At 39.2% G+C, this 12636-nt stretch overlaps 1 protein-coding gene across 1 annotated transcript in view; it reads left to right on the forward strand.

Moving 5' to 3' along the window:
- dlst (dihydrolipoamide S-succinyltransferase) overlaps positions 1 to 12636 on the forward strand; it is a 38323-nt gene that overhangs the window by 10972 nt on the left and 14715 nt on the right. The window contains exons 2-10 of the mRNA XM_080202311.1: positions 759 to 783; positions 2575 to 2623; positions 3288 to 3349; positions 4411 to 4482; positions 7738 to 7793; positions 8820 to 8931; positions 9085 to 9243; positions 10456 to 10535; positions 11949 to 12046. Of these exons, the coding sequence (XP_080058437.1) occupies positions 759 to 783; positions 2575 to 2623; positions 3288 to 3349; positions 4411 to 4482; positions 7738 to 7793; positions 8820 to 8931; positions 9085 to 9243; positions 10456 to 10535; positions 11949 to 12046 (713 nt within the window). The remainder of the gene's footprint in view (positions 1 to 758; positions 784 to 2574; positions 2624 to 3287; positions 3350 to 4410; positions 4483 to 7737; positions 7794 to 8819; positions 8932 to 9084; positions 9244 to 10455; positions 10536 to 11948; positions 12047 to 12636) is intronic.

The following is a 12636-nucleotide window of genomic DNA, read 5'->3' on the forward strand; positions in this document are numbered from 1 at the left end:
TCAGGATGTGTCAAAGCACTTTACAGCCAATCACACACTTTGAAACAAAGCAAACCACTGAGAGTGCTGGAAATCTTAAATAAAAACAGAAAATGCTGGAAATAATCTGCAAATCTGGCAGCATTTATGGAAAGAGAAGTGGTTAGTGTTTCAGGTCGATGACCTTTCATCAGAAGTACATTTGAAATTTTAATTGTTGCTTTTTGCTCTAGTAATAAAATACTAGGATATGTACTGCAAGTTATTACTGAAACTGAATCAGTCATGACTTTGAAAATAAAACAAATGCAGGAAAAAAAGATATGAGGTAATCAAAAGGAGTAACTGATTTTGATGTCGAGGTTGATTCTGCAGTTGCATCCATTTCAAAAGAGGGACAAATCAAGGGATATGGAAAGTCTGGATGGAGAAGCACAATATTTGCAAAATTCCATGGTTTCTACAAAATTGGGAAGTAACTTCTCTGTAGAGAGTTGGAAGTTTCAAGATCGAATTAACTCTTGCACCTTTGGGTCCAACAGTAATATAGTGGCAGTTTGGAAATATAACCATTCTTGTCATGATGTGCAGATTACACTTTGCACAATCGTTTATTTCAGGGTTAATAAAAATGAAACAAGGAATTAATTTTCAAAGTTTCAGCCTTGTATATCATGTATCAGCATTTAATTGTTGGTTTGGCAATTAGGATGACCGGTTATGAAAAGGATCTGATCTGACAATAAAATGTTTCTCTTTCCATTTCTTCCTCACTGCAGGGTGATGCCTTACAAGGGTACAGAGGTGAGTTTATCCTTCTCAATGATGAAATTTTACATTCTGGTCCTGTTTCACCCTACAAAAGTGGGAAGTAACTTCTCCATAGAGTTACTTACTGTGTTTTCTCTCAAGTGATTATAATCAACTGAGATCTTCAATGTAGAAAGATTATTTTTAAATGAAAAGTTGTTTGCACTTCTGGAAAAATTGAAAGAGAAAAAGAGGTTACTTTTTGTTTAAGGTACCCTACATCAGCCTGTTATGAAGATGCTGAATAGACAATTGGCAGTATGACATCTCAGGTTTGTGCAACTCAGTATAGCTTTTAGGCTGTCTCAAAATTATAGTTTTCACTGCACTTAGTAGAGGTCATCTGGATGCTTGCCATCAACTCAGTATGGTCTAATGGAGCTGATCAGAAAATTTTTCTCGGAAAGGATTCTATTTTTAAAAAACTCTAAAAATGGCTGAGGAGTTTTATTGGCACCAGGAATTAGACATTGAATTGAATTTTTTATGTGGAGAGTTAAACATACCAGCTGGAAAATTGATGATATTCAAACGGAACTAGATGGTGGAGGTTCTGGTATTCTTCTGGTGAAACATGGCAGAAAAGTGGGCGTGATCTGATAAGCTGAACTGTTGGGTTTGGTACTACTTGTTCATTACTTAACACTCTGGGAAGAACCCACATAAATCTTTGAGCGTGTAATTTTATCTAACATCCTTGATATTGTCTATATTCGATGTAACTTGTTCTGAAATAGATTCACCTTGACTAAAGGGATGGTGATTGAATTATCTAAGGATAGAATTCCTCCGTGTTTTCAGGATAGATGTATGATTTGTCATGCAATATTTCTTTAAAATCGTTGTATTCCTAGCACTGACTATTGGGTAACATAATGTCTAGCAGCTTCAACTTATCTTGCTACTAAGAAGATGCAGGTTCATGTCTACAGGGAGTTTCATCTATGATGACTGCTTAAACTACCTGGAGCTACTCTTTCCAGTTTAGAATGGAAGTGAGTCGAGGCCACGAGATCAGGGTACTTGCCATGTTAGCATATAATGCATAGAATCCATGGTGATTCTGAAATTTCCCATTTCCACAATGAGTAAATCAAGTTTTGTTTTTGACTAATGTATTTTACCATAACCATTTTAATTCATAAATTCCATATAATGATGGCTTTGTGGAGATGTTTTCACTTGTGGGGTAATCCAAAATTAGGAGCCATAAATAGAAGATAGTCACTAATAAATCTAATGAAAAGTTCAGGAAAAACATCTTGACCCATGGAGTTGTTGGAATGTGGAACTTGCTATCACATGGTGTAGTTGGGCAAAATAGGATGGATGCCTTTTCAGGACAAGCTAAATAAGTATGTGAGGAAGGAATAGAAGAAATTTAGGTAGAAGTAAGTGAAGTAGCATAAGAAGGGATACCTGTGGAGTATAAACAATGCCAAAGACCATTTAGACCCAGTGGCCAGTTTTGTGCTGTAAATGCAATAAAAACATGGCAATGTCTAAGCAGCATTCATCATATTTATTTTCCAATCCCTTACATTATCAGTTCTGATTAGCAGGTTGTGTTTGCATTTCTATGTATTGTAAAGCATATCTGTTAACGAGTTGAAAAATGTATATGGTATTCCACATATTTATATAATGAACCAAATTTGTAACAGTTACTGCCTGAATGTTTAACATGATGAAATTAGTAGCTGAATATCCTTTTAACCATGCTTCCTCCATTTAACTTTGTTTTAATACATATGAAATCTCACAGTGACCAAATGTCTTTTCCAGGTCTTTTGGTGTGCTATAGATCTTTCTATGATAAAAGCAGGCAGCTCCCGTAAGTACTGAGATTTATGGAGTTTATAAATTGAAAATGTATATAGTTAGATGCCAAAATGTGTGATTTTGTTTTTTATTCCTGGAACCATTCTTTACCAGGACCTCTTAACTCACCTTAAGATTGTAGAAGGTAGGCAGGAAAAACTAAAGGCATTTAAGCCCCAGATACTTTCATCCACTCACTTAATTCACGCCTTATACATTTTGTGATATGGCCTTCCTCAAAGGAGATTCACCCTTTGCATTCTGGATTCTGAATTAAAGAATATAAATATAGGGATGCTCTGTCCCTATAATGTTGATGTTATGATAGGGATTGCCATTCCCCTGTAATACAATGAAGAAGCATGATTCTCTGAGCAGTAAAGTAAACCAGACAGTTATAGCACTGTTACTCGCATGTTCACCATCAGCAAAAGAATAAATATTTTCTAAAAGGGGCTGAATGAGGTTAAAAAGATGGCCTGCTCTAAAACTTAAATTGTCTGAGAATCAGAGTCTGATTCATGTTTTGTGGATAAAAATAAGAGCTGGGAATACATTAGAGGATTATGAAATAATTTGCATTTTTGTAGCCTGCATTTGAGGATGCTTAACTTATTTGTAAGATGATCTGTCTTCTATAATTTATGGATGGTCTAATTATGATTGTTTATTTGCAGAGAAAATGTCTCCAAATTTAGCATCTTCCACATCCGACATTTTAGGACCTCGGCAGTCTTTAGTAAGTATTGGATCATTTTATGTGAAGTGCAACTGTAGGGCCATTTGACAGACTGTTTGAACCATTAGCACTTCTCATTCTAACCAGATATTCACTTTGCCCATTAGTTGTGGCTCAATTAGATTATTGACCAGGTATTTTTTTAACTGCAACCAAATTACCTTATGAAATAATATATTGTACCAAGAGACACAGTATCATAAATTCTGGAAAAAAATTACATTTAAGATTACAAAATAGATAAATTGTTTCGCATTTGTATCTCCTGCCAGGAAACTCAAGCTTGTTTTTAGAGCTTTTTCAAATGGATTTTGGACTGAATACAGCTTCAATGTGCACTTTTTTTGTTTGAGACAAACAGCGTATAGACAAAAAGGACAAGACTTTGTATGACACCCCAGGTTATTGTACAGCATAAATACTTTTAAATAATTTTGTATTAAGCATATTTCATCCTTCAACTCTCTTGAATCCTACTTTTGATAAAAGTGCTCTCATCAACATTGAGGCACTGTGGAACAGTGAAGGAAAGCTTTAGTTTCTGCAGAATGTGATGGGTAAGCCCTCAGTACATTAATGTACTGGATGTTAATAGCAAGAAGATGTGAAGTTTAGCAGCAATAACCGTCACTTTGATTTACACTTAAAATGCATATCAGATTATTTTTGCATATTTGCCTTATTTTGTTCAATGTGTAACAATCAATCCCATCACAGAAAAAGATTAAATGCATCCAAAGTTTAAAATTGTATGTGGAAAAGAAGTTAAAATTAAAATTTGTGTTGTCCTTTTTTTGTGGTTATACATGAGCAAGATCAGATTATTTTGGTTTCTTTGTGGTTTGGCTTGCAATTAGAAAAGTCAAATGCAGTTTTTATGTAACCTTTTAATATAGAATATCATATACAGCTTTGGTTCTATGTCTATCAGACTTCTCTGCCTAATTAAGCATCTTAAGTGTAAAGCATTTTTCTTTATTTAAGAAAATAATAGCTTAAGCTGCCCTATTTGCAATGAATGTCTTTTTATACTCTCTTTTAACTTTGTCTTGCTTTTACAGATGAAGTGCTGACAGTGAATACGCCAGCGTTTGCAGAGTCTGTTACAGAGGGAGATGTCAGGTGGGAAAAAGGTACAGTGCATTTTAGAGGAATATGAATACTTGGTTAGTTGTTAGAAGGACTGAATATTTGAAAATTGCTCGGGTACAGTGGAATGTGTGAGAGAAGATCTGTTTGACGTCCACCACTCTTTCTTCAATCGTATTGTCATTGGCAGCTGTTAATTTATTAAAAACATATTATCAGAAATATGTTTTTATGGAAAATTCCTCATGTTTCTAGGTGCTAGAAACTATTTTAAGTAAATACTGTATGAACAAATATTAATATTCCTATCAGCAAAATATCTTTGGCCATATTTGAAACTTTTGTGATCATGACCATTGTAAACTTTCTCCTCATCCTTCTCAACATGTTTGCAGCTTTTGATACTGTAAACCATGCCACTCTCCTCCTATTACCCAGCAAGGTGAAACTATTATACAATCAAAATCATCATTTGCAGTGTTATCTCTTCCCACTACTGCACCATTACATTTGGAGTACCCCAAACATCTATCCTCGAACCCCTCTCACTTCATATCTACATAATACTGTTACGCCGTTGTTTAAGAAGGGTGGCAGGCAAAAGGCAGGGAATTATAGGCCGGTTAGTTTAACGTCTGTTGTAGGTAAAATGTTAGAATCCGTCATCAAGGAGGAAATAGCGAGGCATCTTGAGGGGAATTGCTTGATAGAGCAGATGCAGCACGGTTTCATTAAGGGGGAGTCGTGTCTGACAAATTTATTGGAGTTCTATGAGGATGTGTCTAGGGCGGTGGATAGAGGAGAGCTGGTGGATGTGGTCTTTCTTGATTTTCAGAAGGCGTTTGACAAGGTACCTCACATGAGGTTATTGCAGAAGGTAAGGGGGCATGGAGTTGGGGGTAGGGTGTTAGCGTGGATAGAGGATTGGCTGTCAAATAGGAGGCAGAGAGTGGGGGTCAATGGGTGCTATTCGGATTGGCGGTTGGTGACTAGTGGAGCGTCCCAGGGGTCGGTGCTGGGGCCTCAGCTATTTACCATTTATATAGATGATCTGGAGGACCGAACCGAGTGTATGGTGTCGAAATTTGCTGACGACACCAAGATTGGTGGAATGGCAAATTGTGCAGAGGGTGTGGAGAGTCTGCAGAAGGATCTAGATAGGCTGGGCGAATGGGCCAGGAACTGGCAAATGGAATTTAATGTTGGCAAGTGCGAGGTGGTCCACTTTGGTAGGAATAATGGTAGGAAGGACTATTACTTACGTGGTGAAAAATTGCAGCATGCAATGGTGCAGAGGGACCTCGGGGTCCTTGTGCATGAGTCGCAAAAACCCAGCCTGCAGGTGCAGCAGGTGGTCAGGAAGGCGAATGGGATGCTGGCCTTCATAGCGAGGGGGATTGAATATAAAAGTAGGGAGGTCTTGCTGCAGCTTTATAGGGCACTGGTGAGGCCGCAGCTGGAGTTCTGTGTGCAGTTTTGGTCACCGCACTTACGCAAGGATATTTTGGCCTTGGAGGGAGTGCAGAGGACGTTTCCTAGGCTGATACCGGAGTTGAGGGGGTTGAACTACGAGGAGAGGCTGAATAAACTAGGCTTGTACTCGTTAGAGTTTAGAAGAACGAGGGGAGATCTCATTGAGACATATAAGATGATGAATGGGATGGATAGGATAGAGGTGGAGAGGCTCTTCCCGCTCAGAAAGGACAGTAGGACTAGAGGGCACAGCCTCAAGATAAAGGGGGGGTGGTTTAGAACGGAGTTGAGGAGGAACTTCTTCACTCAAAGGGTGGTGAATCTCTGGAATTCTCTGCCCGTTGAAGTGGTGGAGGCTGCCTCGCTAAATATTTTTAAGACGTGGGTTGATAGGTTTTTGATAGGCAAGGGGATTAAGGGTTATGGGGAGAGGGTGGGAATGTGGAACTGAGCCACGACAGATCTGCCATGATCTTATTGAATGGCAGGGCAGGCTCGAGGGGCTAGATGGCCTACTCCTGCTCCTATTTCTTATGTTCTTATGTGAGATGAGAATGACTACCTTTGCCATCAAGGCAGCATTTGACCGAATATGGCATCAAGGAGCCCTAACAAAACTGGTCAGAGAAAATTCTCTGCTAGTTGGAGCACAGAAGCAGGTGGTCTTGGTTATTAGAGATTCATTATCTCAGCTCTAGGACATCACTGCAAGAATTCCTCAGGATAGTATCCTAAGTCCAATCATTTTCAGTTGCTTCATCAATGACCTTCCATTCATCATAAGATCAGAAGTAGGGATGTTTGCTGATGCTTGCACAATGTTCAGCACCATTCATAACTCCTCAGATACTTAAGCAGTTCATGTTCAAATGCAACAAGACCTATACAAAATTTAGGCTTGGGTTGACAGGTGGCAAGTAACATTCATACCCCACAAGTTCTAGATATTGACCATCTCCAGCGAGAGAGAATCTAACCATTTCCCCTTGCTGTTCAATGGCCTTACCATCGCTGAATTCCTCCACTATCAACATTCTGGGAGTAACTGTTGACTGGAAACTGAACTGGACTAGCCTTATAAATATTGTGCTTAAAAGAGCAGGGCCAGTGACTAGGAATCTTGCAGTAAGTAACAAACCTGACTCCTAAAGCTTGTCCAACATGTACAAATCAGGAATGTGATGAAATACCCTTCCATTTCCTGGATGAGTACAGCTCCAGCAACAATTAAGAAGCATAGCACCACTCAGGACAAAGCAGCCAGCTGATGCATCATTTGCACCCCATCCACTCTTTACCACTGACACACATTGGCATCAGTGTGTACCATCTTCAGGATACACTGCAGGAACTTACGAAGGCCCTTTAGACAGTACCTTCCAAACGCATGACCACTACCATCTAGAAGCACAAGGGCAGCAGATTCATGGGAATATCACCACCGAGAAGTTCCCCTCCAATCCACGCTATCCTGACTTCGTAATACAGTGTTCCTTCTCGAGGCAGTTGGGATAAATGCTGGCCAAACTGGCAATGCGCATATCCCAGGAATAAAAAAAATTCTGGTGTTATTTTGATTTAGAAAAACTGCATTCCGTTGCCAATATATCTTTCCTAAGGTGGCCCAGAACTTGAATGCGACTAAAAAGAACAAACAATTCAAGTAGTTAAAAGGCATAAATCTAATTTTGGAGTTCAGATAACTTGTGAGTTCATATAACTGTTGCTTTTTTAAGAGTATTATCTAAATCCCAAAATGAGCTTTGATTTTGCATTTGGTGTTTTCATGCAAAACACTCCAATTCATTCCCTGTGATTTGTCACAGCTGTTGGTGATACAGTAACTGAAGATGAGGTGGTGTGTGAAATTGAAACTGATAAGGTTAGTAACATTTTTGATTGCTTCTGACAAGCTGCGTTTTCCCTTCTTTTTGGTCTCTATGAAATATGGCAGAAAAGGCACGACAACCTGGGACACAATTCATTCAGACTTGGAGATTTGTCCCACTTTTAAGTCGACCAGCACCTCCAATGCATTGTCCTTCCCTATGTCAATTTGCTCAAGAACCTCACAGTCTCTGTCCCTGTGTTCCATACCTTCATCCTCATTCTCTTGTGTGAAGATGGATATGAAATACTTACTATTGGATTAATTTAAGAAATTACTCTGAGCCGGTGGCCCCTCTTGTAGACAGCAAGTGGTAGGATTGCAGATGCATGACCTTTTAGGTTGCTGCTAGAAGTGAGATTTTGCAAAATTAGCTTTAATACATTTTTCTTAATTGGCCTAATCAGTTTTCCTTTTGCACTAATTTGAGAACTCTAATTAGTCATCATCCCAGTCCAGTTAATTATCAGCATCTCTGTAATGCAATAACTTGGTTACTTCAGTTACCATATTACCTTTGGATTCAGGATTCCATTTTCAGATCTGTAAAAATGCTGTAATCTGAACAAAAAACTTAACAATTCCGCTTCCTATTACATGATTAAAGATATTAAATGTCTCTAGGAATTGCTGCTTTCAACTTTAAATTAGTTTCAGAATATGTACGAAAATATATCATATTTTCATATTTGTGCCAAAATCTCTCTGAATTGATGCTTTTGTAATTAGCATTTAATCTGCCATTCAGCATTTCATTGCAACGTGACAAGCTCAGTTGATCCATCTTCTGCATCTGCAAACAGTACTGTAACATTGTGCCATGGGTTGTGAATTTTCCATTGACCTTCAATCCAGTTGTTGAACCAGCCATTATCTCTCATTTTATGAACTGAACCTGAAAATTGCTGCCAACTCCCCATTGACAACTAATATTGAATAGGAAGCCAATGAGTTATTTGCCCACTGTGTAATATATGCTACCAGGATATAATTCCTAAAATTAATTCTTCTTTATTCCAGACATCAGTACAGGTTCCTGCTCCATATGCTGGTGTTATTGAGGAGCTCTTGGTCCCTGATGGGGGTAAAGTGGAAGGAGGCACCCCACTCTTCAAACTCAGGAAGATAGAAGGTGCTGACCTACATTAGCTTTTAGTTAAGCGATGTTTCTTTGAAGCTCTTGGAACCTTTAATTATGTGAAAAATATTACCAATGCATGTATATTGCATAATGTTTTGATGAAATCATATCTCAAGCCTGGTTAATTGTGTTTTTACTTCCTAGCTGGTGCTGCAAAGCCAAAACCAGAAGCCCCTCCGACCCCCAAGCCAGCAGCAGCAGCACCACCACCACCACCACCACCTGCAGCCACAGCAGGGGCAATTCCTAGCACAATGCCACCTGTGCCACCGGTAAATATGCAGGCCGTGGAAAGTAAGCCTGGTGAGGAAAATAAATGACTTCAATTTGAAGTTGTCTGTTAATATAGTGCTTTGTAACACATGAGAAATGTCTCAAAACTTTGTGTGTTGAATTGAAGTAACTTACTGTGTAGGAAACTGTCAGCCATTTTTATTTTGGCCTTGGAGGGAGTGCAGAGGAGGTTTACTAGGCTGATACCGGAGTTGAGGGGGTTGAGCTATGAGGAGAGGCTGAATAAACTAGGCTTGTGCTCGTTAGAGTTTAGAAGAATGAGGGGAGATCTCATTGAGACGTATAAGATGATGAATGGGATGGATAGGATAGAGGTGGAGAGACTCTTCCCGCTCAAAAAAGACAGTAGGACTAGGGGGCACAGCCTCAAGATAAAGGGGAGGCGGTTTAGAACGGAGTTGAGGAGGAACTTCTTCATCAAAGGGTGGTGAATCTCTGGAATTCTCTGCCAGTTGAAGTGGTGGAGGCTGCCTCGCTAAATATTTTTAAGACGCGGGTTGATGGGTTTTTGATAAGCGAGGGGATTAAGGGTTATGGGGAGAGGGCGGGAAAGTGGAACTGAGCCACGACAGATCAGCCATGATCTTATTGAATGGCGGGGCAGGCTCGAGGGGCTAGATGGCCTACTCCTGCTCCTGTTTCTTATGTTCTTATTTCTTATGTGCACTGTAGGATTCCACAGACAGCAATAAAATATATTATTGATGGCATTCATCAAGGGATGAATGTTAGATGGGACAGAAGAAGATTCCTGCCCTTTAAATTATGATAAAGGCAGGTCCCCCACCCCAACTACTGCATGAACTGGCAACCCAGACATGCATACAAACTCTCATGAGGCTTAAACCCACAACGTTTTTGAGTCCAACTCAAGAGTGTTATCGGGTAAGCTAAGCTAATGCAGACAAAGAAAATAGTGGAAACAATAGATTATTATTAATCTTGGATGGTTCAGCAATCCTTTTGCTGTACGTGACTGTTTTTAACATTCTTCATGGTCATGGGTTTGTGACTTCTAACCAGTGCGCTTGCTATAGTCTTCCTCTATTGTGTGTGCATAATGGCTTCAATTGTTATTGTTGGCAGGTAATCCGCTTATCTTGTTTAAATGGGGATTTGCCAGAGGCATCTACAGGACAGGAGATGATGTGAATAGGATAGAAATGTAGGTTTTGCACTTCCAGTTTCTAACATTGTCTTGTATTCTGCTTTTATTTCCAGTATCAGCAGTGAAGCCTACTGTTGGACACTTGGCTCCAACTTCAGACATGGGAGTGAGGGGTATCAGATCAGAGCATAGGGTAGGTGTCAAACGCTAAATGACGTCAGTTACAACCTGCTATAGTGACTTTATTGTCTTACAATAATGGTGAGTATATTTTGCTTACAACAAAGCTTTTATTGGATTAATAAGTAAACACCAGCTATATACAAATTTATTGCATAGAAATAATGGGTTTTTTTGTAGACTGATATGCAAATACCATTCCACATGAGATTTAATAGTTCCCAGATTTTAAAAAAAGTATTACTTCCTTCTCTGTGTCTGAGAACAAGTGGGCACGCTGCTCCTGAATTTGCTACTGCATGCATGAATAGTTCCGGTTTAGATTTTCTGAGTCTCGTACTAATGGTGTGATGATTTTAAGAACATAACATAAGAACATAAGAAATAGGAGCAGGAGTAGGCCATCTAGCCCTTCGAGCCTGCCCCGCCATTCAATAAGATCATGGCTGATCTGTTGTGGCTCAGTTCCACTTTCCCGCCCTCTCCCCATAACCCTTAATCCCCTCTCTTATCAAGAACCCATCAACCCGCTTCTTAAAAATATTTAGCGAGGCAGCCTCCACCACTTCAACGGGCAGAGAATTCCAGAGATTCACCACCCTTTGAGTGAAGAAGTTCCTCCTCAACTCCGTTCTAAACCGCCTCCCCTTTATTTTGATCCTGTTTTGCTGTTTACAACACTGTCAAATGTGTCAAAAGGAATCAAAGCATTTCCAGACAGGAGAAATGAGCTGATCAGATGTGCCATTTGTAGTTGACTCACACTCATGCCTTCAGATCCGGATGCCTCACTAGCCACATCACTTTCTGAACTACTAGTGGTGCAAGGCCTAGGAAATTTATAGGTGGAACAATTGAGTAGTGACATACCAGTTTTTGCCGTGGGAATTTCTAGCTGTCTAGGGAAGGGGCTAAAAATGCAAAATCTTCAAAGCTGTAACTGGTCATTGTAGTTTACCATGGTGGTTAACCATAATAGGCATCATTTAACCCCAGTTAAATGGCACCCTGTTATTCCCAGGAAGCTATTATTCTAACATCAATGCTAATGGTCAAATAGGATACAACAATGCAAGATTTTTGAAGGTTGGATAGTTTATTTCTATGTTTGCTCTGAAAAATAATAGTTTTTAATGCTGCATCATACCTATAGAATAATTTGAATTCTCTATCACTATCACCAGAAACACCAACCTGACCATATTGCATGTAAATGTTCAGATATCCTGGTCTTTTATTTGTAATGGCAAGAGGAAATCATACTTTGCACACGAGTAATATGATTTGCCAAAGTATTGATTGTAGTCACTGCCAGGTATCAAATATTCTCCATGTAATCTATTTGAATCTCTTGATTAGACAATAGCCTTAAAATTTAAACTTGTGTAAGATGGACTAATTTTGTAACTGATGACTAAATGTTTAGGTTAAAATGAATAGAATGCGACTTCGAATTGCACAGCGGCTAAAGGAGGCTCAGAATACTTGTGCCATGTTGACTACTTTCAATGAAATTGACATGAGGTAAGTGGATTTAGCAGCTGCAGTCAGCATAATGAGAGGTATTCAAAGAACTATCATGACCAGTCATGTTGTTTTATGTGTCTTCATTTAGTTATTGGGAAAACTATGCTCATGTACATGTTTTAGCTTAAGTTAAATTGGTGAGACCTAAGAACAGTAACATAATGAGATAATTCCATCTTGTTCTAATTGATATAGTGAGAGTCTCCACAAAGTGATTCATCTACAGGCATCAGTCAGAACTACCTAAAATTGTTCATTCTTTGCTTTGAAAGGAGATATCGAAAACTTGTTACATCCTGTTGAGGAGTGGGAGGGAAAGTGGGTGACACAATTATGGTTTGTTCTTTCTTTCCTAATCCTTTCTGGGTCTCCCATGTCACAAATATTTATAGCAAAGATTCAAATAACCACCTCCAGCATGTCCAGGACAAACCAGCTGTCAGAAGGCCCATCCTCCAATTATTCCTTCCCTATGGTAGGTACAATTAGATTGTCAGTCTATGGGTAGTTACTGTCACAAACCCATGTTCCACCATCTTTGTCTTTCCCTGCGATCTGTTCTAGTTTCCAATCTTGCTATTTTCTCT

Source organism: Carcharhinus amblyrhynchos, chromosome 14, assembly GCF_965287045.1.
Source record: "Carcharhinus amblyrhynchos chromosome 14, sCarAmb.v2.hapA, whole genome shotgun sequence".
NCBI lineage: Eukaryota > Metazoa > Chordata > Chondrichthyes > Carcharhiniformes > Carcharhinidae > Carcharhinus > Carcharhinus amblyrhynchos.